Raw genomic sequence first — 25,470 nt, forward strand, 5'->3', positions numbered from 1 at the left:
CTCCAGGACCACGCCCTAGGTGGAAGACAGGCACTAACCACTGAGCCATCCAGGGATCCCCGTCTTATATTTATTTAAAAGAAGATGTAGACATTAACGTAGTTCTCCCCCAAAGACTTCAGCATACATATTAAATAAAGTTCAATATTTGTTTACAGTTTCTTTTGTGATAAAGACGTATACAAGAAAATCTATAGATTTAAAATGTACCATTTGAAAATTGAATGCACACATTTATGCAAATCAAACTCTTATCAAGATACAGAACATTACTGTTACCTCAGAGAGTTCTCTTAATGTCCCTTGCAAGGCCCAACCCTCACTCTCTCCCCATCCAGATAGAGAAGGACAGAAATAAGATGAAAACAAAATAATGAATAAAGGGGAGAGAAAATGACTAGAGACAAATGGATATATATGTAGGGGAGGATGGTATGCATAGTTATAAGTTAACACATGATAAAATGCCATTGCTGCTCTATTTTTTTTAACTTAGAAAATTGATGAAATATTTTGCTTTCCATCTTCCTTCACAGCTTTCTTAAAGGATCTTATATTGAACTATAATGACTTTGAGACCTTTTTCATTTGAAAAGTTTACGACAAGAGAGAAAGAGAATGCTAGCAGGTGTGCGTGTGTGCGCGCGTGTGTGTGTGTGTTTAAAAGAAGCATCATTTGTATGGATTGTATAATTCATCCATGACTGCTTTATCACAAAGTAATTCTAAATATGAAATTTAGAGGATTGTAGGGTGTTTAAAGGCTTCTTTTTATATTGCTCCATATTTAGCTTTTTCCTGAAACCAAGTACCTCTGGTGACAGTTTACAAAGTGGCAGCATTCCATTGGCAAGTGAACCTTCAGAGCACAAACCTATGTCTAGTTCAGCAGAACCTGACTTGATCAATTTTATGGATCTCCCAAAGCAAAACGAGACCATAACGGAAGAAACAACCTCTGCAGTTGAATCAAGGTACCATAGGGTACAAAGAACTCTTCATTCTGGCATTTTAAAAATTCAATCTCAACTTTTTACTATGCTATATTGTTTAAGTATCTAATGTGATGATAAATCATTTTTGAAACTATGTTTAATGTTTTACAGTGTTCTTTAACAAAACAAGCTTCCCAACAGTACAAAGTATTTTTCCCTTTTAGTGTAGTCATTGCCAGTTTCCAGAGACATATTCTCTTTACTATGAAATATACTGCTTCTTAGATGCTGATTGAATCAAACACTTATTGAGAGACTATTTGGATGCTGAGCATTATGCTAAGCACTAAGAATAAAAGCATAAGATCTGGTCTCTATCCTTAGATGGATTAAATATTTAGAGGTTAAATATTTATCGATGAATCTGTAATACTTAGTTGCATAATTCTAGGTGATTTTGTTTAATAAAGATGAAATAATGTTTGAGTAAAACAACTGAATGGGTAGTCTTTTAAAAAGAATATCTATTACCTACCCTTTGTCTTCTTCCCACCCTTCACCAGAGTCATCCATCCATCCTGTTCTTCTGACTACTTTTTACAAAAATGCCTGAAGAAAATGTAAATCTTATAAGGTGGTACTGATTCTCCTCTGATACATTCAGTAGATTCAAAACTCATTGTAGAAAATATTCTAGCTGGATCAGGTTTAGATTGTATTATAGCACAAATACAGCATTTCTTCATTTTTTTTAAGTGATGAAATAAAGAGAGCCAGTGGAGAAGTCCAAACTATGAAATTTTCACCTGCGCCTAATAGTTTGTCAAAGCGAAACATATCTTTGACTCGAAGTCACAGTGTTGGAGGTCCTCTGCAAAATATTGACTTTTCCCAGCGACCATTTCATGGCATTTCAACAGTCAGTCTCCCAAACAGTCTGCAGGAAGTTGTGGTATGTAAGAAGATTATAACTATCTGTGTACTCATGTAAGTATTTCTTACAGCAGTGCATAATTCACAAGTAATAATTTTTCATAAGCAGATGAAGAACTTTAAAAAATTTCAGTATACTACACAGTTCCTAACTTAGAGTTGTAGGAAGAAGATAAAGTCAGCTTTTCTGGGGAATCATTATAAAACATCTGAAATGTATTTCTTGTAAAAATCGAGAAACTCTATATGTTTAAAATAGGGTCTATTATATGGATTATTAGTTTTCTTTTGTAATCCTTTAACTTAAGGGCACTTATTAAGTATTTCATTTTTTTAAATTTTCTTTCTTTTTTTTTTTTTTAAGATTTTTATTTATTCATGAGAGACAGAGATAAGTAGAAATATAGGTAGAGGGAGAAGCAGGCTCCATGCAGGGAGCCCGATGCAGGACTCGATCCCAGAACCCTGGGATCATGCCCTGAGCCGAAGGTAGACGCTCAACTACTGAGCCACCCAAGCATCCTTCTTTTCTTAGGTTTTCATTAGGGTATGCCAGTGGAACTCACTGATTTTGAAAGGATAAAGTATAGTCTAACTGAATAATCATACACATACAGAATAGATAATATTCACTTCTTTCTGTGTTTTTATTTTTTAAAGGATCCTTTAGGAAAGAGACCCAACCCTCCCCCTGTTTCTGTGCCCTACTTGAGTCCTCTAGTGCTTCGTAAAGAACTTGAATCTTTGCTAGAGAATGAAGGTGACCAAGTGATTCACACATCCTCTTTCATCAATCAACATCCAATCATTTTCTGGAACCTTGTTTGGTATTTCCGACGTTTGGACCTTCCTAGTAACTTGCCAGGACTCATCCTCACATCTGAACATTGTAATGGAGGTGTACAGGTAGGGTACCAACATCAGTACTTCTACTCCATCGGGGTTGGTTAGAATGAGGTTTAGCTTCAAGTAACAGTATACAACAACAGTGCCTTAATAGGAGGTATGCTGCTTCTCTTTCACAGAAGAGTTTGGGCAGGTGGTCCTGAAATGGTATAATGTTAGGGACCTGAAAGATCCTTCTAGCTTTTGTTCAGCTGTGCATAACCTCTGTTTCCAAGTTCTGTATGTGGTCCAGGATGGCTTTCCTCTATTTCCAACCATCACAGCCACATCCCAGCCAGCAGTAAGGATAAAAATAGAGTATGAAGAGTATGCCTTCTTTCTCTAGATAGTTCCCTAGAGTTGTACCTAACATTTATCTGTGTATCTGTTTGGCCTAAACTTAGTTATATGGTTATATCTAGTTGCAAGGGTGTCTAGAATAGGTAGTTTTTATTCTGAACTATAGCTCCCAGTTGAAATTCTCACAACCACCATATTTTAAAGGACTCCTCTTATCCTTGTTTTTAAGATGATATAATTAAAAGTTAGAGTAGTTAAATAACTTCTATAAGGTCGCATACCTAATACGTGATGGGGGCCAAGACCACAGTGTGGCCATCGGACTTTGAAGCCCCTACTGTACTGGTGCTGGGTGCCTGATCCCATTGGAGGCAGTGAGCTTCCTAGAGTTCCTTCAGTTTGAGATATTGAACATGAATACTGAGCCATCCCCACATACACCAGGGTCGTGACAGAATCTTTTCTTAAAGTATCATACTCTATTTTGACTCATTTGTTTTAAGTAGCAGTCTGGACAACAAGATAGTAGAAAAGATTGTACTGTCTTTTACCTTAAAATTTGTTGTAATGGTGACTAATCTTTCATGTGGCCACTGTGCCAGTTACCAACTTGTCTTTCCAATCTGTAGAAGTAGGAATGAGAAACTTGCACTTCAAAAACAGGAATATTTATCATCAGATACAAATAAAAATTTAAAAATTTGCATAGAATTTTAGGTCCAGAGTTTTGAAAGAACTCATTTGTTTTATATAATCAAGCTTTTCTAGATCCACTGGTAATTATTCTGCTTAGGGTACTAATACTTTCTACTTTACTCTTTTAGCTTCCTCTATCATCTCTGTCCCAGGATAGCAAACTTGTGTATATTCAGCTATTATGGGATAATATCAACCTTCATCAGGAACCAGGAGAACCTTTGTATGTCTCATGGAGGAATTTTAGTAAGTAAAATAGAATTAAAAACATAAAAGACTCAAACTGGAAACAATCCACATATCTTTTCACAAGTGAATGAATAAACAAATTGTGGTACTATCCATACAGAATACTCCTTAACAATAAAGAAGAATAGACTACTGGGGGAAAAAATAAAATTAAGGAGGTGAGAGAAACAAACTATTCTGCTTTATTTTTAAATTTTTAGTATCTCTTCAAGAGTCTATTTTAGATCAAATTGATTTGCTCTTGTACTGATCCATTTGACTGTGTCAGGGAGTTAAAGAATGTTTTGTGATTTTTCTGTCAGTTGCCAATTTTAGTTAGGTATTGGGAGAATAAATTCTATATAGTTGAAGAACAATATGGATGTGTTGGTATAGGATCATAATGTAAATTATATGGATACTAATCTCAAAGATTATGGCTTCATTTTCAGTCTTATATTTAGAACTGTTTTTTACAGGGCATTTAAAGAGGTATCATCCAGTATTCCAAAGTCCTTTGAGTCAATAAAACAGCACTACCCAGTAGATAAGTGAGCATATGATTATAATAGGCAGTTCATGGAAGAAAAATTACATGGCTTATATTAGTTTGCTAGGGCTACCATAACAATACCACAGACTGGGTGGCTTAACAGAAATTTGTTTCTCACAGTCTGGACACTGTAAGCCAAAAATCAGGATGTCAGCAGGTTTGGTTTCTCCCATGGCCTCTCTCCTTGGCTTGCAGATGGCCTTCTCCCTGTGTAAATCTCCATCTCTCTGGTGTACTTTTCTCTTCTTATAAGAACACTAGTTATATTGGATTAGGGCCCCACCCTTATGACCTCATTTAACGTTAGTTACCCTTTAAAAGACCCTATCTTCAGATATAGTCACATAGGGAGTTAGAGCTTCAACATGTGAATTTGGGGGGAACATAATTCAGTTTATAACACAAACATGAAAAAATGCTCAATCTTACTATTTAGTGAAATATCCCTTTCTTTTAAAAAAGGGAAAGGACAAACTTAGCTACATCAAGATGGCAAAAGACTTTATTATATCGAATCTTTTTGAGGATATGGAGGAAAAGATCCATATCCACTCTGATCCACTGTTAGAAGTGAAAATGATACAGTTCTGTAGAAGAATATGGCATATATTATCCATATTTAATATGTGGATACCCTTTAACTCAGCAGTCACACAGCTCTGTTCTATAGAAATAGAGTATGCAAAGCTGTCTGTACAGTGATGCTTACTGTACAATTATTTGTAATAATGAAAGACTTCAAATAAATACCTAACAGGAGCAGAATAAACTTGAAATTTATGCTAGAAAATAATAGAATTAGGGGCACCTGGATAGATGGCTTAATCAGTTGAGCATCTGACTCTTGATCTCATCTTAGGTCTTCGTTTGAGGTCATGAATTCAGTCCCATTGTTGGACTCCACATTGGGTGTGGACTCTACTTAATAATAATAATAGAACTAGAGTTGCTTTTTTTTTTTTTTTTTTAAGTTATTTTCTTGCCTCTCTTGAAATGCTCAAGTGTTTCAAAATATTCTATTTGTGATGGGAATAAAATTTAGAGTTCTCAAGAATGGCCTTGTTTCCTAAAAATGGATTGACTGGCTGCTTTAAATGAAGAATTGGCAAGTAAAGGACTTTAAAAGACGTAAGAAGTAAGTGGGCAATGACTTCTAGAATGGTACCAATTTCCAGTGATTTCTGAAAGAGGAGCTTCAGAGAGCCACTTCCCAGCAAAACAATCATAATTGGTAAAAAAAAAAAAAAAAAAAAAAAATTACTAAAGAAGAAGATAAGAGGAGGGAAGATGGCAGAGTTGGAGGGTCCTGAGTTTACTTTGTCTCACAGACAAACCAAGGCAACAGCTACACCTGTTGTACTAACTCTGAAAATGACCTAAAGACTGGCAAAATGGATCTTCCAAAGCTAGTTGTAGAGAAAAGGCTATAGCAAAAAGAAGCGGAGGGGCAGTTGGGAACCAGACTCCCAGCACAGCAAACCAAAAATAGGGACATCACAAACATGGAGGAAAGGGAGGATTAGACCCCACACTGGGTATCCCTGGCCCTGAGGACCTGGACTTAGAAGACAAGTCCCCATAACATCTGGCTTTGAAAATCAGCAGTGCTTAACTCCAGGAGAGCCAGAGGACAATGGGAAACTGAGTCTCCACCTTTAAAGAACCAGCATGCTAAATAATTCACCAGAACACAGCAAAGAAGCAGCAGTTTGAAAAGTGCCTAGGATATATGTGAAAGGGGCTTATTGACTACTTTTAAGGTATGTGCCAAAGGGGCAGGGATCTGCATATTTCTCTGGGAACAGAAACGGTGGCAGGCACTGTTTTTCTTGCCTTCCCCCAGCCTAGATGGCTAGACATTTGGGGGAGCCAGTATTAACAGTTTCCATGTACCTTGCCAGTACCGCATGCCCCTCTCTGACATTCCACATAAACCTACTTGCCTCACTTGCCTCCAAAGTGACTCATACCCTGAGGGGCAAAGATTTAAACACCCCCACACACCAGTATGTCTGCAGTTAGGCCTCATAACTACACAGGAAGCAAGCCTTACCCATCAGTGTGCCCACAGCTGTGGTACAGGCAAATTGCAGGCAGCTAGGCTGAGTGGCAGCCCCACCTACCAGTGGGCTCATGATGGCTGCAGCCAGCCCTCTTAAACCCTGCCCAATATACCTAGTGGTTTATTGCAGCCAGCTAGGCTGAGGGCCATCCCCACTCACCAGCATGTCCACAAAATTCACAGCTCAGCCACAATAAGAGGACACACGCAGCCCATACAGAGAAAACTTGCGGAGTACCTAGTCCTAGTGAGTGGGGGATTGTGTTGTAGGGTACCAGGACCTCTTCTATGCAAGCCCACTACTTTTCAAGACCAGGAGATACAGCTGACCTACATAATATAGAGAAGCAAACACAGAGTTAGAAAAAATGAAGAGACAGAGGAATATATCCCAAATAAAAGATTTTCCCTGCTCTGAGAAGGACATAGATATCCGGGTCCAGCAAGCACAGAAAGCCCCTAAGAAGATGAACCCAAGCAGGCCACACCAAGACACACAGTTAAAACAGCAAAAAGAAAGCTAGAGAATTTTAAAAGCAGCAAGAGAAAATAAAACCATTACATACAAGGGAAACCCCATAAGTCTATCAGCTCATTTCTCAGCAGAAACTTTGCATGCCAAAATGGAGGAGCATGACATAGTCAAATGGTCAAACAAAAAAACCTACAACAAAGACTACTCCCCCTGGCAAGCTTATCATTCAGAATTGAAAGAGAGAGAAAGTTTCTCCAAAAGCAAAGTTAAAATTGAGTTCATCATACTAAATAAGCCTTAATGTTAAGAATTTTTCACGTGAAAGGAAAAGGCCATAAATAGAAGAAAATTATGACAGGATTATATCTACAAAAATTAGTTAAGGAATACACAAAGTAAAATAGGAACATTGTATAAATAAAACATGGAGGGGGAGTAAAAATTTTGTGCTTTAAAAATGTGTTCAATTAAGTGACCATCAACTTAGTATAGAATGGTATATACATATAATGTTACATTTGAATCCCATGGTAACCACAAATCAAAAACCTGTATAGATACGAAATATAATAATAAAGAGAAAAGAATCCAAGCATAACACTAAAGAAAGCCTCAGACTACAAGGAAAGAGAGCAAGAGAAGAAGAAAGGAAAAGAACTGCAAAAACAACCAGAAAACAACAAAATGGCAATAAGTATATGCCTATCAATAATGACTAAATGTAAATGGATTAGATATTCAAATCAAAAGACAGAGGGTGACGGAATGGATGGGGGGGTGGGGGAATGAAACCCATCTCTATGCTGCTGACCAGAGATTCACATTAGATCTAAAGATATATAGAGAATGAAAGTGAAGGGATGGAAAAAGATATTCCATCCAAATGAAAGCGAATGAAACAAAAGCAACCAGGGTAGCAATACTTTTATCAGACAAAAAATAGAATTTAAAACAAGGAGTATAGCAAGAGACAAAGAAGAGCCTTACATAGTGATAATGGGATCGGTCCAAAGATAGGATATAACAGTTGCGAATATCTAAGCATTGAATATAGGAGCACCTAAATATATAAAGCAAATATTCACAGGAAATTGAGGCAAATTCACAGAAATACAATAATAGAGAATTTTAACACTCCACTTAAACATCAATGGGTAGATCATCCAGAGAGAAAATCAAGAAGGAAACTGGCTTTGAATGGCACATTAGACCAAACATACTTAACAGAGATATATGTAGAACATTCCATTTCAAAACACATTATTTTCAGGTGCATATGGAACATTGTCCAGGATAGATCAATGTTGGCTGCAAAACAAATCTTAATAAATTTAAGAAGACTGAAATCTTATCAAGCATCTTTCCTGACCACAACAGTGTGGAATTAGAAATCAGTGACAAGAAAAATACTGGAAAAAACACAAAACAGGTGAAGGCTTAACAACATGCTATTAAACAAACAATGGGTCAATGAAGAAAATCAGAGAAAATTAAAAAATACATGTAGATTAATGGAAATAGAAACACAATAGTCTAAAATCTTTGGGGTGCAGCAAAAGCAGTTTTAGGAGGGAAGTTTACAGTGCCACAGGCCTATGTCAAAAGATGACAAAAATCACAAACTAACCTCTAACATCTAAAGGAACTAGGAAAAGAACAAAGCTCAAAGTTAAAATGAAGGAAATAATAAAGATTAGAGTGGAAAGAAATAGAGACAAAAAAATAGAAAAAATCAGTGAAATCAAGAGCTGTTTTTTTTTTGAAAAGATAAAATTGATAAACCTTTTAGGCAGACTCATTAAGAAAAAAAGTGGTCTCAGATAAATAAGATCAGAAGTGAAAGAGGAAAAATAACACAAAAATACAGAGGATTATAACACTGTGAAAAATTACATGCCAATAAATTGGTCCTAGAAGAAATGGATAATTCCTAGATTATCCATTCCTAGAATGGATAATTCCCAATCTTCCAAAATTGAATCAGAAAGAAATAGAAAATCTGAGCAGACTGATTACTAGTAATGTAGTTGAACTGGTAATCAAAAAAAACCTCCCAACAAGCAAAAATCAAGGACCAGATGGTTTCACATGTGAATTCTACCAAACATTTAAGAGTTAACACCTGGTCTTCTTACGCTACCCAAAAAATATAGGAAGAAGGAAAACTTCCAAATTCATTCTACAAGGTCAGCATTACCCTGATACCAAACCCCGATAAAGACACTATGTAAAAAGAAAACTGTTGGCCGGTATCCCTGATGAACATAAATGGAGAAATCCTCAATGAAATATTAGCAAACCAAATTCAATAATATACTAAAAGGATCATTCACCACAATCAAGAAGGATTTATTCAGGGACACAAGAATGGTTTTATATTCGCAAATCAGTTAGTGTGATTAACAGGAAGGATAAAAACCATGTGATCATCTCATTAGGTGCTGAAAAAGCATTTGACAAAGTAGAATATCCACTCATGATAAAAACTCTCAACAAAGTGGGTTTAGAGGGAACATACCTCAACATAATGGAAGCCATATATGAAAACCCACACTAACATTATACTCAGTAGTAAAAAATTAAAAACTCTTCTTTAAGATCAGGGACAAGGATGTCTACCCTTACCACTTTTATTCAGTGTACTACTGAAAGTCCTAACTGTGGCAGTCAGACAAGGAATTAAAAGACATCCAAATTCAAAAGGAGAAAGTAAAATTTTTCCTATTTGAAGATGACATGATATTATATATAGAAAACCCTGAAAGACTTCACAAAAAAACTCTTAAGATTCAGTAAAGTTGCAAGATAGAAAAATTAATACCCAGAAATTGATAGCATTTCTCTACACTAATAACATAGGAAGAGAAATTGAGAAAACATTTTGTTTACAATTGTACCAAAAAGGAAAAAATATCAAGGAATATATTTAACAAAGTAGATAAAAGACCTGTACTCTGAAAACTGTGGGACAGTGATGAAAGAAATTGAAGATGACACAAATAAATGAAAAGATATACCATGTTCATGGATTGGAAGAATTAATATCATTAAAATGCCCATACTACCCAAAGCAATATATGGATTCAATGCAATCTGTATAAAAAATACCAATAGCATTTTTCACAGAACTAGAACAAATTATCATAAATTTGTATGGAACTAAAAAAAAAATCCCAAATAGACAAAGTAATCTTGAGAAAGAGGAACAAAGCTTGAGGTTCACAATCCCAGATTTCAAGATCTACTACAGGAAGCTAGAGTAATCAAAACAATATGGTACTGGCCCTAAACTAGATATATAGATCAATGGAACAGAATACAGAGCCCAGAAATAAATCCACACCTATATGGCCAATTACTCTATAACAAAGGAGGCAAGAGATACATAATGGAGAAAAAGTCTTTTAAATAAATGATGTTTGGAAAATTGGATAGCTACATGCAAAAGCATGAAACTGGGTGATTTTCTTATATCTTATACAAAAATAAACTCAAAATGGATTAAAGACCTAAATGTGATACCTAAAATCTAAAACTCCAAAAGAAAACCTAGGCAGTAATCTCTTTGGACTTCGGCATAAGCAACATATTTATGCATGTGTTTCCTCAAGCTGGGAAACCAAAGCAAAAATAAACTGTTGGGACTACATCATAGTAAAAAGATTTTGCACAGCAAAGGAAACCATCAATAAAATGAAAAGGCAGCCTGCTTGGTGGAGAGCCTGATTCTCCCTCTGCCTCTGTTGCCTCCCCCTGCTTGTGTTCTCTCTCTCTTTCTCTGTCAAATAATAAAATCTTTTTTAAAAAAAAAAAACTTTCCATAACTCAACAGATAAACCATCCAATTAAAAAATTGGCAGATCACCTTCAAAGACATTTCTAAAGAAGACATTCACATGGCCAAGAGACATAAAAAGATGCTCAACATCACTAACTATCAGGGAAATTCAAATCAAAACCACAGTGAACTTCACCTGTCAGAATGGCTAGTATCAAAAAGTAGAGATAACAAGTGTTGGTGAGTATGTAAAGAAAAGGAAACCCTTGTGCACTGTTGGTAGGAATGTAAATTGTTGCAGACAATGTGGAACACAGTATGGAGGTTTGTAAATTTTATTTATTTATTTTTAAATTTTTATTTATTTATGATAGTCACACAGAGAGAGAGAGAGGCAGAGACATAGGCAGAGGGAGAAGCAGGCTCCATGCACCGGGAGCCCGACGTGGTATTCGATCCCGGGTCTCCAGGATCGTGCCCTGGGCCAAAGGCAGGCGCCAAACCGCTGCGCCACCCAGGGATCCCGGTTTGTAAATTTTAAATTTAAAAATTAAATTGGGGGCAGCCCTAGTGGTTTAGCAGTTTAGCACCGCCTTCAGCCCAGGGTGTGATCCTGGAGACCCGGGATCAAGTCTCACGTCAGGCTCCCTACATGGAGCCAGCTTCTCCCTCTGCCTATGTCTGCCCCCCCCCCGCCAAAATAAATAAATAAATAAATAAATAAGTAAGTAAGTAAGTAAATAAATAAATAAATAATCTTAAAAAAATTAAGTCTAGAATACCATATGATCCAGTAATACTGGGTATCTACCCAAAGAAAACAGTAATTTGAAAGATATATGCACCCGTGTGTTAATTGCAGCATCATAGTAGCCAAAATATGGAAGTAATCCAAGTGTCCCTCAACAGATAAGAATTGATAATGAAGATGTGTGTGGAATATTACATAATGGAATATTACTCAGACATTAAAAAAATGAGATCTTGCCATTTGCAGTATCATGGATAGATGTTGAGGGCATTATGCTAAATGAGATAAGCTAGAGAAAGACAAATGCTGTACGGTTCCACTTATATGTGGAAACTAAAAAAAAAAAACTAGAAAGAGAGTCGTAAATTTAGAGAACAAACTGATAGTTGCCAATAGGGAGAAAGGTGAGGAATGGACACAATAGATGAAGGGGATTATGAGATAGAAACTTCCTGTTATATAATAAAGTCACAGAGAATGAGAACTGCAGCAAAGTTAATATAGTCAACAGTGTTTTATGATGACAGATGGCGATGATACACTTATTGTGATGAAATACAGAATTGCCAAATCACTGTGTTGAACACCTGAATACTATTCATATTATTCATATTATTATTAATATATAACATATATTAATAATAAAATGCTTAAATAATAATAAAATGTATGTCAACTATATACTTCAACAGTTTTTTGTGTTTTTTTTTTTTTTAAGAGAGAGCATGAACAGTGTAGGGGGATAGAGGAAAGATAAAGAATCCTAAGGAAGAGGCTCCACGCCCATCGCAGAGCCCAGTTTGGGGTTCAATCTCATGACCTTGAGATCATGACCGGAGCCGAAATCAAGAGAACACTCAACTGACTGAGCCAGCCAGGCACCCCTCAAAAATAAAAATTTTTAGAAAGTAATGTCTAAGGGTACATACAGAACAAACAAAACATTTGTTCAAGAAAATATACTGAATTTCAGTAAAAACAGTAAGTTTCTGTGGCATTTGAGCTACAATTTTCTGTTCTTTCCCACTCCCCACTTCTACCCCCAGCTCTTAGCTAAGAACTACAGCATCTCCCTGGGAAAGACAGACTGCCAGCAGTTCTCATTCTCCCAGCTCTATAAAGCAGAGGCTAAATTCCAGGAGAGATAGATGCTCACGTCCTCCGCCTGGCACCCATTCATTTCTATCTCAGCTTCAGCAAGCAATGAATACAGGGGCCTCAGTTCTCAGCCCATCTTGCTCATAGAGGTATTATGCCAGGAGAGACAAGCTGAAAAGCCCAGAATCAACTGCCCCCACCCAACCCCCCCGTTCACAAAGCAGAAGTGTCATTCCAAGAAAAGGGCCACTGTTCCCAGCCCCAGCTCTAGAACAGTGGCTCAGAGATTTTTACCCAAGGGAAGAAACAGGCCATCAGAACATTGAGCTCTAAAACCTTCCCCAAAGGAAATGACTTTATTTGGAACAGTGTGGAGAAGTTCAAGCCCAAGAGCACTCTTGGAAATAGTGGAGATTTGGTGAGAAGGCCAGTATGATACAGATAGAAAAAAACCAGACACCATAAGAAAAAAATCTGTATCACTTATGAATATCGACATGAATATCCTCAACAAAATACTACCAGTCTAAATCCATCAATACAGAAAAAAAGACTGTTTATCATGAGTGAGTGTAGTTTATCCTAGTCATACAGTGTTGGTTTAATATTTGAAAATCAAGTAATGTAATCTAACATACCAATAGAATACAGGACAGAATCCACATGATCAACTTAATAGGCTTAGTCAGCTAAAGCATGTGACAAAATCTATCACCCATTGTAAAAACACTTAACAAGCTAGGAATAGAAACAGACTTCCTCAGCCTGATTATGAGTATCTATGAAAACCCACAGCTGACATACTTCATGGTAAAAGACTGAATACTTTATCCTTAAGTACAAGAACAAGGCAAGGATGTCTTTTTTCCTGTTTTGTTCAACATTATGCTGGAGGTTCTTACTAGAGCAATTAGGCAAGAAAATAAAAGATATATCCAAATTGGAAAGGAGGAAACAAAACTATATTTGTAGATTATATGCTCTAACAGATTAAAATCCTAAGAAGAATAGACACATTATATGGAAGTAATAAATTCAGCAAAGTTGCAGGATATAAGATCAATACATAGAAATTAAGTATTACCATATATTTTCAATGAATAATTCAAAAATGAAAGCAAGAATTCCATTTATAATAGCATTAAAAAGGATAAAATAGGGATCCCTGGGTGGCGCAGCGGTTTGGAGCCTGCCTTTGGCCCAGGGCGCGATCCTGGAGACCCGGGATCGAATCCCACGTCAGGCTCCCGGTGCATGGAGCCTGCTTCTCCCTCTGCCTCTCTCTCTCTCTCTCTCTCTCTCTCTCTCTCTCTGTGACTATCATTAATAAAAAAATAAAAAAAAAATAAAAAGGATAAAATAGAGGGGTCCTAGATGGCTCAGTTGGCTGATCATCCGGCTCTTGATTTCTTCTGCTTAGGTCATGATCTCAGGGTCCCAGGATCAAGTCCCCCATGGGGCTCCGAGCTCAGTGGGGAGTCTGCTTGAGGATTTCTCTCCCTTTTCTTCTACTCCTCCCCCTCCTTGCATGCTCTGTCTCTGAAATAAAATCTTTAAAAATAATAAAATAGGAAAAAATAAAGCAGAAGCAGCATAAAACTGAGGAAGACCTAAATGTAAGAAATCCCATGTTTATAGATTGGAAGATTTAATATTAAGATGGCAGTGCAGTATTTCCAAATTGAGCTACAGATCAAGCACAATCTCTACCAAAAATCAAAGTGTCTTTTTTACAGAAATTGACGTGAATTCTAAAATTCACGTAGATATTTAAAGGACCTAAAATAGCTCAGACAATCTTGAAAAAGAACAAAGTTCTTTGTTAATTAAAAAACTGAGTTATAAAAAAAAAAAAAAACAAAAAACTGAGTTATAGGAGAAACAATGAAGTTGCAGATTATATTTCAGGTTCTAAAATCACAGCATAACATAAAAATCAAATATATTTAAAGGTCATCATGTAGCAGGTAGAAGAGCTAGAATCAAAACACATAGCAGCCATTATTTCCTCTTATAACAGAGAACTTTGCTGTTTCTTTGAACACAAATGAAGTTCTACTAGTTGCCTTTATTAAGTGGCTGTGTTGTATGAAAAATACAATAACTAGTTTTATGACAGACACTGTAAATGTGGCTGACTGGGGGAGCCACTGGATACATATTCCATCTCAACTAACATGGGTGTAAATCAAATTGTGTGGTTGCTGGAGTTACCTGCAGTATTAAAGTTTTCCCTTTTCTCTGGGTCAAGAACACTTTTTTGATTTTTTTATTTTTAGTTTTATTTATTTATTTATTATCTATCTATCTATCTATCTATCTATCTACCTATCTATTTATTTATTTTTGAGAGCATGAACAGAAGGAGGAGTAAAGGGAGATGGAAAACCTTGAAGCAGGTTCCACATTGAGTGTAGGTGGAGCCCCTCTCGGGCCTTGTTCTCACCTGAAGATCATGGCCTGAGCTGAATCCAAAAGTTGAACGCTTAACTGACTGAGCCACCCAGGCACCCTGATTTTGTATATTTTTAATGTTAGCATGATTCAATCCCAGTATATACCTAATATATATTGGTAGGCAACTCCTCTGTCATCAGCAACCCAGGTCCCTGGTGTTGGGTCTTACCTTCCCATAGGTTGAGGTTGGTTCAGGTCACAAGATTGCTGCTGGAGTATAAGCTATCACATCCCAACTTGAAGCAGCAATCCCTACATTCAGGGAAAAGGCAAAGGGACAGGCCTTTCCTATCTGAAGAAAGTAGGAAAAGTAGTTTTGAGCTGGTCACATTGACAAGTAATTTTACCCTTAAGGGATGGGGGTAGGGATGGTGATGTTGAATAAAAGACTAGAAAATGCTACAGGTCTGGGGGAAATTTTTTTTTTAATAATTATTCTTACTGTGTTTTTACTAGATTCTGAAAAGAAATTGTCTCTGCTGTCAGAGGAACAAGAAGCAACAAGCACTTTAGTGGAAACCATCAGGCAGAGTATTCAACATAATGATGTTCTTAAGCCCATCAATCTACTTTCACAGCTAATAAAACCAGACATGAAAAGACAAAGGTAAGAATCCAGTTTTTGCTTCATGCCACTCAAAATAATTTCATGTTTAAGTATTATTTTTAAAATATCTCTAGGTATAAAAGAAAAATACTCAGTGTAGAACACCTGATTGTTTCAAAAGTGCTGCCCAAATGTATCTGCTCATACTTGAGCAAACATACTAAAAGTTCTGTGTGGAGGAATAGGTTAAATTTTAGGAGGTAATTCATTCATGTCTAAAATGTACTGAGTCTTTGGGAACATTATTGGTGTTCACTGGAAACCTATGAATTTGTTAACAGTGATGTTATACATATGTACTACTTGTTCAGACCCTGTCATACCTGCACAACTTATATTTTATTTCTTTGTGGGATATAAAAAAACAAAAATCTGTTTATGAATAGAAACCATTTAGAAAAGTCATGAAAAGACTGAATAACAAAGGATATGGAGGTTTCCTAATCCTCTTACTATTATCTGCTAACATACTTTAGATCAGTACTCATCCCAGTCTCAATGTTAGTGAATTTTCCAGTGGAAACTTCAGAAAAGGTGACATAATAAATTCTACCAAATACTAAGTTTCCAGGTCCTTTACAAGTTTCTTTAGTTATGGCATCTTTGAAGATAAATACCTTCACAGTCTAAAGAGCAGGTAGTTTCAAGCATCTGTAGTTTTAAGGCAGGGAAGGAAAATTAGAAATGACATGTTTTGGCTTCTGAAGCTTCTACACAAAGATCATATGAAGCATTATCAGAATCTGCATTACTCTAATTTTTTTTCTATGTTAATTTCTGAAATCATTTCTTAAGCGTTCCTTCATTTTTAACAACTCCGCTAAGAAGCTAATTTTTAAGGTTTGATTTGTAACACTTTTATGTTCACAAACCAAATAAATATAGTTCATCCTTTATTGTTGGGTTAAATAGCAAAGAGACCATACCACCTTTTATACTGTGTCCAAGGGTTTAGACTCCTAACTCACTTAAAAATTGTTACTTTGTCAAGTGGCAAATGAGAGGTGACTGCTTTTGCAAATTTTAATTGGAAAGTAGAGTTAAAACAGTTACCTATTATAGTTGACCCTTAAATGATCCCTCCGTGCAGTTGATAATCTATGTATAATTTTTGACTACCCCAGAACTTCATAGCTGTTGACCAGAAGTCCCAGCAATGATATGATAAACAGTTAACACATTTTGTATGTTGTATTATATAATGAATTCTTAAAGCTATTAAAGAAAACACCTTTATAGTACTCTCCTGTATTGGAAAAAATACTATGGCTGGACCCATGAAATTCAACCCCATGTTCAAGGGTCAACTGTATTTATGGTTTTAAAATATTATAACAATGTTAAAACACGCCATTTAAAATAGGTTTTGGTATGAAACTTTACATCCCTAACATTTTTTATCCATAACTTTTTAACTTGAAATAGAAATTCAAAGTAAGTTGCAAAAGTAGCCTAGAGTTCAGCATATTTTTCACCCAACTTCCCCCAAAGATAACATCTCTTAACTGTAGTGTTGTCGAAACTAGGACACTGACATGGACACATTACTGTTGACTAGACTGTAGAACTTATTGTTCACCATTTTACAAAACCTTCATGTATGTATTTTTATGCGCTGTGCCTATTAACTTTAAAAATATTTGTTTTATAGGAGTTTATACCGAGAAATCCTCTTCTTATCATTAGTATCTCTTGGAAGAGAGAATATTGATATTGGTAAGTTGGTTAATTAAGGATTACTAAAGGAGGTTCATTTTCTGAAGTAATTTATAAAATTGTAATTGGTATGGGTAAATGCACTTAACCTTTCAAAAGATTTCTACTTTCAAATATGCAGTTTATAGATATATATGAAATTACTTGATTACCATTTTTCAGTTTACAGCTTTTGTTTAACAAATTACAACTGCATTTTTGAAAATGTCTTTCAGAGGCTTTTGACAATGAATATGGAGTTGCATACAATAATCTATCTTCAGAGAGTCTTGAAAAGTTGCAGAAAATTGATGCTCCACCAAGTATCAGTGTGGAATGGTGCAGGAAGTGTTTTGGAGCACCTCTCATTTAAATAAGATGTTCACCAGATTTTAAAACACACAAAGCTTGAGGGAATAGATTCAGTTGGCAGACATCCAGGTTTGTTCCAAATGCTAACAATTGATGAAAGTGAAATGAGGTTAACTCTTGGGACAATATATAATGAAATGTAACTTATACTCAATCATCTCGCGACGTAAAAATGCCATAAAAATATTCCAGGGTTAATATCTGAAGGTTTGCAACTTCTGAATGTTTCACTTGCCTCTGCTTGAAAATCGTTATTGGATTTCTCAGTATGTGTAGTTTGATAATGAGAAACGATATTCATTCTTGGCATTTTGTTTATATTTGAAGTTATTGGTTTTGGGGAATAGTGGTTTAATGTAAACTTGACTAACCCCAAAACAAATGAAATTTCAATTATAAGAGCAACTATTTGTGTATGTGTGTATATATGTGTGGCTGTGTAGGTATTTGTATGTACAGCCATATTATATTTATTAAAATTCTTAGACTGCGTGTTGCAATACAATTTTCTGAAAGGGGTCTTCAACTTAAATGACTACTACTAAACTCAGTTGTAGTCATTAATCAAAATTAAAATCTGATGACAGCCTTGCCTTTATATCTTCACCAATCATAATTATGTATTCTTTTCCTAGTGGATTGTATCTTGAATATCCAAGTTACTTTTCATCCTCTTCCCAGTATCATGTTAATTTGCAACAGCTTTAAGATTGGAGTAAATGAGCCAATTATATAGTTTAAATGAAATTAAGTCAGCCTCATAATTTACAAAATTGGAACATGCTTAAAATGCTCGTGTTTATTTTTTGGACCTGAAATTGTTCAGGTACATAAATTGGTCACTTTTAAAAACCTGTGGGATAAACTTGCACTGCACACAGAAATTTTATTCTTGTATAATATTTAGATTTGTATGCTTATTATTTGTGCATTTGTAAATACTGTTTTTTTAGAATGGATCAGTTAAGTCTTAAAATGTTAAAGCTTATTGAGCTTGTTGCCAGTAGGTTCAAGAAAATCATGACCTCACATGCCTGACATTTATCATGCCTTTCATTAAAAACTGCCCTCAAGAACAGTTAACGTTTGCCTTAACTCTCTGCATCGTTTAAAAAGCCAGTGGTTATGTGTGCTTTTACAGTAATCATGCAGATGACTAATCAGTTGATAAAAATATTTCCAGGTGGTAGAGTTAACAAGCACAAATCTCCCACCTGGTGTAATCTCTTAAAAATTTATAGCACACCAGTCTTTCAACATTTCAGGGTTAATCTAACCTATGCAGATTTTGCTTCAATTTATTATGGAATTGCTAAGTGAAATAACTTGTCAGAAATTATGTACAACTCTCAATACCTTAAAAGTGGATCATTTGCACTGTCTCAGAGTATATATTTTTGCAACTTAACACTTGGTACTTTCAACACGTATTGCCGCAACAAAGTTTGGAATTACCTTGCATATAAACTTGAGGTTGAATAAAATGGAAAATTCTTAAGTTTGCTGTGCTTGTCTGTCACATTTTTAAGGCTTCTGAAATGTGTACAATTCTAACCTTTGTTATTTATAGAGTTCCAGTATTGTTTTCCATTTCTGTAGACTTAACTTGAACTAAATTACTTACCAAAGCACTTCCTATTGACGTGTAATAAAGATCTCACTTAAGATTTGGCTATTCTGTACCAAAGTATACATTTTCTAGTAACTTTTTATAACATTCTAAAAGAACTCAGCCATTATACATTGGAAACTTAACCTGCTGCTCTCCTTTAGAAATAGGGACTGATTTGTGTTCAAAGTGCATAAAGGCCTTTTCTAGCACCTACCACAGAAAGGGGACCACTAAAAGTTCACCGCAAACAAAACCAAAAAGCCAGATATGCAGTCATTATCCACAGATTTACAAATGTCTACAATGACTTATAGCAACTATAGCAACGTATGAAACTTAAAAGCCTGAGAAATTCTAGTCTCTGAAAGTCCAGATGCTTAGCATTTATACTGGTTTTAATAATCTAATTTTAGCTGCATTTTATAGGTTAATTATAGCATCCTGCATGTTTAAACTAAGTAAGCCTAAGACTCCCCATAATTGTGGGATATTCAATTGTTGCTTCATTCTTGGTACATCCTTTTGAAAAGTAGTTTTGTCCCCTTCAGTGACTGCACTCCCTAATACAAGTAGGGTAGTGGATTCTCATATTTTGTGCATTAGAATCAACCAGGTGTTGGTTAGTACAGGACTCTGGGCTATACACCAGACTTGCCTTTAAGTCACTACAGTATTTTATTTTTATTTTGGTAATCATTTACAAATACTTTCCTTTTCAGCCTTTAGTTTGACCTTAATTTATATAAAACAACTGCAAGTTAGGATTTTTCATGGTCTATAGCTTTTCAGTACATGTGGGGATCTCCTTTCTAATCATCTTCTCAATTCTCAGCTAGTCCAGTCTGTGAGCTGGCATTATTGCTATCAGCTGGGAACTTAATGTAGAACCTGGGGCCACAAATCTTCTGAATCACTATCTGCATTTTTGGTCAGATCCCCAAGTGACTCATACACATTATAATTGCCAAGCACAGCTTCAGTCCCTGTTAAAGCAGTTTGAAAATCCTACTCCTGTGGTTAAAATGTAAACTCCAGTTCTTTGCCCTTAAAACCTAACGTGCCTTTAAAGAGCCTTCTAGTCTGTAAAAGTTCATTTTAACTGCAATTACTATGAACTAGACAGGCTTCATTAGAAAAAGTAGATTCCTTCCTTTGCATACTTCATGGATCCAAGTGCTTTGTAAAGGCACAGTGTGAAATCATAAAATGCATGAATAACAATTCACTAGAATTGAAAAGCTTTTGTTAATAAAATTTGCACTGGTTTTAAAAGCTTTGTGAACTGTTTAAAAATGCTATCAATTAACTATGCTTTTAACAAGGTATTTTTATATGACAAATGTCCACCTTCTTAAGGGCACTTTTCATGTATTGTGTATAGATCTTTAAAACTGTATTCCTCAAAATAAAGTGTACAACAGATTAATAGTTCTAGTCCTTCATTTCCCCCAAACTGTTCCTTGCCTCGCTGAAAAAAACAGGTACCCCCTTATATGCTGAGAAACCTTTCCAGAGCCACTCACCCATCCTCAAAGAAACCCTGGTCTGCCCATCTCTCCCAGTGTTATCATATGGTTTCAGCCTCTCACCTTGAAGGACAACTATCTCTTGCTTGCTTTATCCACCATCAGATCGCTGTCAACTATATTCCCTTTACTATGATCTCACCCTCCATTTATCAATTTTTGTCATCAATGAAAAGTCAAAGAGATTTGGTGTCTGATCTTATTTATTTTGTCACTCTTAGAAAATCTCATTTTTGACTGGACTCAGACTTAGAGGTAGAAGCTCTCAGAGAGGACAGCCTCCGTCTCTTGGCAATCTGTTCCTGGCGTTTTTCTTTGGCCTCCTAAACAAAACAAAACAAACAGTTATAGCTTGTCTGGGTTAAAAATCCAAAGTCAGGCCTGACTCTCCCTCCCTCAATCTTCTTGATTTACCTTCATTCTCTTGGCCAAAAGTTTAGCATATTCTGCAGCCTCTTCCTTATTTTTCTTAGTACGCTGTTTCTTCAAAGCAATACGCCGACGTTTGTGTTGGAGGACACGTGGAGTAACAAGACGCTGAATCTTGGGTGCTTTGGTTCTAGGTTTCTTACCTGAAAATTCAGATGATTCAATCACTTCTCAATGTTCATTAGGATCTACATCTACGTTTTTAATATTACAGGAATATCTAGGAAAACTTACCTGTGTGAGGCCTTTGAAGTAAAATCTGAACCATTTAACTTGAAATACTACCTTAAGAAAAAGCCAAGATGTGCTAAATATTATCAATGTAAACTGGTAAGTCCTTCTGAAGTAAACAGATTAACTTTGTCTACTAGGTGCCAGTCTTTTCCTAATTAGCATATTTAATCCTAAAACACCTCGTTAAACTACACCACTAGTTTGGATGTCAACTTCAAGACCACACATCAATTTAAGCTACTCTGTTTGGGGGACTCAAGTCTCTTCCACAATTAGATATATTTTTATACTGTAAGATACAGGGACATTATTTTAAAACTGTAGAACTGTGTATATATTACTTGTCTATGAAAACTAAGTAAAGTTCCACCTGCACCACTATCCTAACCACACTCTGAAATCCTATTTATGCTCAAATCTAGTATTTGCCAAGGCAGATCCTGCCAGTCTGGGGAATGAAACCATTAACGTTAGAACGTGCAGCACATTGTTCATAGAGTATCTTCATTTAGCCTGTGTCATCTATACATCCCAAATTCTATGGATCATAGATCTGCTTTGGGACAGAAGTCTTTGAGTTTAATAGATGCCTGGTGGGAATAACAAACATAGCCCAAGCATATATTCTAAAACGAAATACTCAACTGCTCAGGTTTGTTAAAAAGTAGTCAACCCATCCTTTAATTATAAAGATGTAAGAACCATTCTATACACACCTGTTAACTAGAACACCTATTACACTGGTGATCTTGCCAGGGGAGTTGACAATGGGCAACCACCATGTATCTGGCATTTCTTTTTAAAGTGTAAACCACATGCGAGTTACTTGTCCTTTTATACTATACCATCAACACTTCTACTACCTTGCACATAGGTAGTTCAGGTATTTGGAGTGACTCATGAGCAGTTGCTATATGCCAGGCTTAAATCCCCAGTGCCAACCAATTTTTTTCACATTATTCAGAAAAACCCAACCTGAACTGACATCCTCTTTATTCCACATAACCTAAGTAAATATGCATACACTTTACTAGAGAAATAACGTTACAGAGCCTCACCAGTGAGGAGTTATGTCCTCTAACAAACTGCGCATCTGTATGCCATCTTAAAATATTATAACTCCAAAACCCCAAACACCTTCTAGTATTCTGAATAAAGTGTATTTCTTCTAACAGCCACAACTCCTACTATTCCTATCCACAGCTCAGATTAAAAAGAGCCAGGAGTTAAAAGCAACTTCAGGCAACGAAAGCACTACTTCTGCAAACAGACAGAACCTCTAATATGCAAAGAAAGCAAAAGTGGTGGGACTGAGGGTTTTCAATCATAGTCCCAGAATTTTCTATCATTTTACCGATTCCTAACCCAAAAGTAATGAACTTCTGATAACTTATTTTCAGATAAACTTCTACATCAGGAGCACAGGCAAAACTTCAAGTAAAATTGTAATACTGCAGACAAGCATCAGATTTAACAAGTGCCTGTCTTGACCCTCTCCCCGTAAATACATTTATTAACATGCATACAAGATGCTACAAATGAAATTAAGCAAAATCCTCGTACCTTCTTTGTTTAGGGGCTTTCTAACAACATACTGGCGGACATCGTCTTCTTTCGACAGATTAAAAAGCTTTCGGATTCTGCTGGCTCTTTTGGGCCCCAGGCGACGAGGCACAGTAGTATCCGTGAGTCCAGGAATATCCTTCTCCCCTAAAAGAGGAAGTGATCAGACCTTTTTAATTCCACAACTTTCTTACAAAAACTCTAAATTACTGTTTATGCACTGGTAAAGAAACTGTGGATAATGCAAATGAAAAACATCTGGATTATCAGCTTTTAAAACAATGTCAACAAAAACTAAATTCAAGAACACAAGTACACCTCACCTTTTTTCACAATAACCAAATTGAGAACACTGAGATTGGCATCCACAATGCAACCCCGAACAGATTTGCGCTTCCTCTCTCCAGTCCTCCTGGGTCGGTAGCAGGAATGCCCCTTACTCAGCAGCAGGCGGACGCGGCCGTGGGTCAAGACACCCTGCTTCATGGGGAAGCCTTGTTTGTCATTGCCACCACTGATTCGCACCACGTAACCCTGTGGGACACAACCACACGTTGTAAAATAAAGGATCACGACCCTTAAATCCTGGGGGTGTGCGGAAAACAGTATGAATTTCAGTTTTCTGAGCTCACCCAGTTTTGTCTAGATTTTCATGCCAAGATTAGTCAGCAAATTCAGTCAAGTCCTATTTCTAACCTCTTTTACCAGATGTAACCGTTCCAGCGAGGGAAAAGTTATGTCATGAAACCAAAGTACAATCGAGCAACCAACCCACAAACCACCCTTGCTGGCACTTCCCACAGAACTTCAGGGGTCTTCTCCCGTTTGAGGGCCATAACGCCGCAGGGTAATAGCGCTGCCTTAAAGGGGCACGTGGAAGTGACCCCAGATCGAAGCCCGCTACTCCACCCGTGGCCAACAGCGCTATCAAATAGCCGAGACCGTTTCATTCGGGAACCAACCTTCCATTCCTCGCCCAGAGCATCGGCAGCAACTTCTGTGGCCATACGCTTCTCATAAAAGGTACGCAGTTTGCGCTCATCATCCACTTCAATGAGTTTCTGGCAGCCAGTAGCTGGGAAAGAGATGTTCAGCTAAGGATTAAGGGGAGGGAAAGAGTTTTAGAAAACCGCAGAGCCACTTGCAAAGGTAAATCCACTGCACAAAGCCTTTTATGTAAACCCCAGACAAGGAGCAGAAACCCTGACGTATCGGTTTCATCCGCTAAAGCGTGTGTGCACATTCATAACGCACAAGCAGCGCACTAAAAGACCGGGCTCATTTCTCCTCGAGCTTCGCGGAAAGCCTCCGGGGGCGAAGGGCCCGCCGCGGCCCGTCCGGCCCACAGGCAGCCGAAGAGGCAGCAGGGCCGCGTCTGTCGGGCTGGGCCCGAGGACGCCACCATGGCGCTCCCCGCCCGGCGCGGCTCCTGCTGTAATCGCTCGCCATCCGCTCTCCCGAGGACCCCTGCACCCCAAAGCGACAAGCCTTCTCCCGCCTCAGACCCTTTCCCACCTAGACCTAGGACTTTGGAGAAGGAGGGCTGCGGCAAGGCAGTGTTCTGGGGGGCCCGACCCACGTTCCCCTAGCCCGTTTCAAAAGCTTCCACCACTCCTACCTTCATCCTGAAGCGGCCTACCGCCTCGGAGGCGCCACGAAAAAGAGACCCGACTTCCGCTTAGCCCTCATCTCATAGGCACTTCTAGTTCTCGCGAGAGAAGCGGAAGCCTGGGATAGCGGAAGTGAGCGCGGGTAGGCGGCACTTCCGGAGGCGGGGCTAGTTGGCGTGGGGCGGTGCGGGAGGGGCCGGCGGTCGCGGTCAGGTGTTTCTCTGAAGGTTGGGCTTCCCCGCCGGTGGCTCTGTCAGGCGCGCCCCTGAGCCAGGGCGGAGGCCGGCTCGGTCCCCGACAGTCTGCCTTTGCAGGTACCGGGAAAGAAGGGCGGGAGCGGAGTTCAGCTCTGTCGGCCTGTCCTGCACCTGAGACGCCGCCTGAAGCTGGCCCTGCGCTGGCCCGGCTGTTGGCAGCAGGACGCCCTGAAGGCCGGGCTCGTCTGGAGCTCCCTCCCCTCGTGCTCCTGTCCCGGCACAGCACCTGCCCTTTTGCGCAGGCCACTAACCCGTTACCCTAAGTCCAGGCCACCATCCGTGCGTCCTAAAATGGCCTTCCCGGCTCTGCCTTGCCTCTGGGATCTTCTTACAACGCAAAATTGCGTCGCTCTTGCTGGAAACGCAGCATTTCCCACCGCAGTTAAACACTTGCCCATCCCGTGTCCTTCCAAG

General features: G+C 37.7%; 2 protein-coding genes across 3 annotated transcripts in view; one reads left to right on the top strand and one right to left on the bottom strand.

Moving 5' to 3' along the window:
* DENND4C (DENN domain containing 4C) overlaps positions 1-20,863 on the top strand; it is a 124,895-nt gene extending 104,032 nt beyond the window's left edge. For both annotated transcript variants that reach the window (XM_038552495.1, XM_038552496.1), the window contains 7 exons: positions 792-974; positions 1,692-1,887; positions 2,529-2,774; positions 3,878-3,995; positions 15,608-15,758; positions 17,410-17,474; positions 17,690-20,863. In XM_038552495.1, the coding sequence (XP_038408423.1) occupies positions 792-974; positions 1,692-1,887; positions 2,529-2,774; positions 3,878-3,995; positions 15,608-15,758; positions 17,410-17,474; positions 17,690-17,826 (1,096 nt within the window). In that variant the 3' untranslated portion in view covers positions 17,827-20,863. The remainder of the gene's footprint in view (positions 1-791; positions 975-1,691; positions 1,888-2,528; positions 2,775-3,877; positions 3,996-15,607; positions 15,759-17,409; positions 17,475-17,689) is intronic.
* Positions 20,864-21,149: 286 nt separating this feature from the next.
* RPS6 (ribosomal protein S6) lies at positions 21,150-24,877 on the bottom strand. The gene is made up of 6 exons (NM_001252170.1): positions 24,808-24,877; positions 24,152-24,283; positions 23,513-23,723; positions 23,190-23,336; positions 21,378-21,535; positions 21,150-21,286 (listed from the first exon to the last, which is right to left on the bottom strand). Exons 1-6 carry the CDS (start codon positions 24,811-24,813, stop codon positions 21,191-21,193), a joined length of 750 nt encoding a protein of 249 aa, NP_001239099.1. The 5' UTR covers positions 24,814-24,877; the 3' UTR covers positions 21,150-21,190.
* Positions 24,878-25,470: the final 593 nt, after the last annotated feature.

The sequence above is a fragment of the Canis lupus genome, chromosome 11, assembly GCF_011100685.1.
Source record: "Canis lupus familiaris isolate Mischka breed German Shepherd chromosome 11, alternate assembly UU_Cfam_GSD_1.0, whole genome shotgun sequence".
Taxonomy (NCBI): Eukaryota; Metazoa; Chordata; class Mammalia; order Carnivora; family Canidae; genus Canis; species Canis lupus.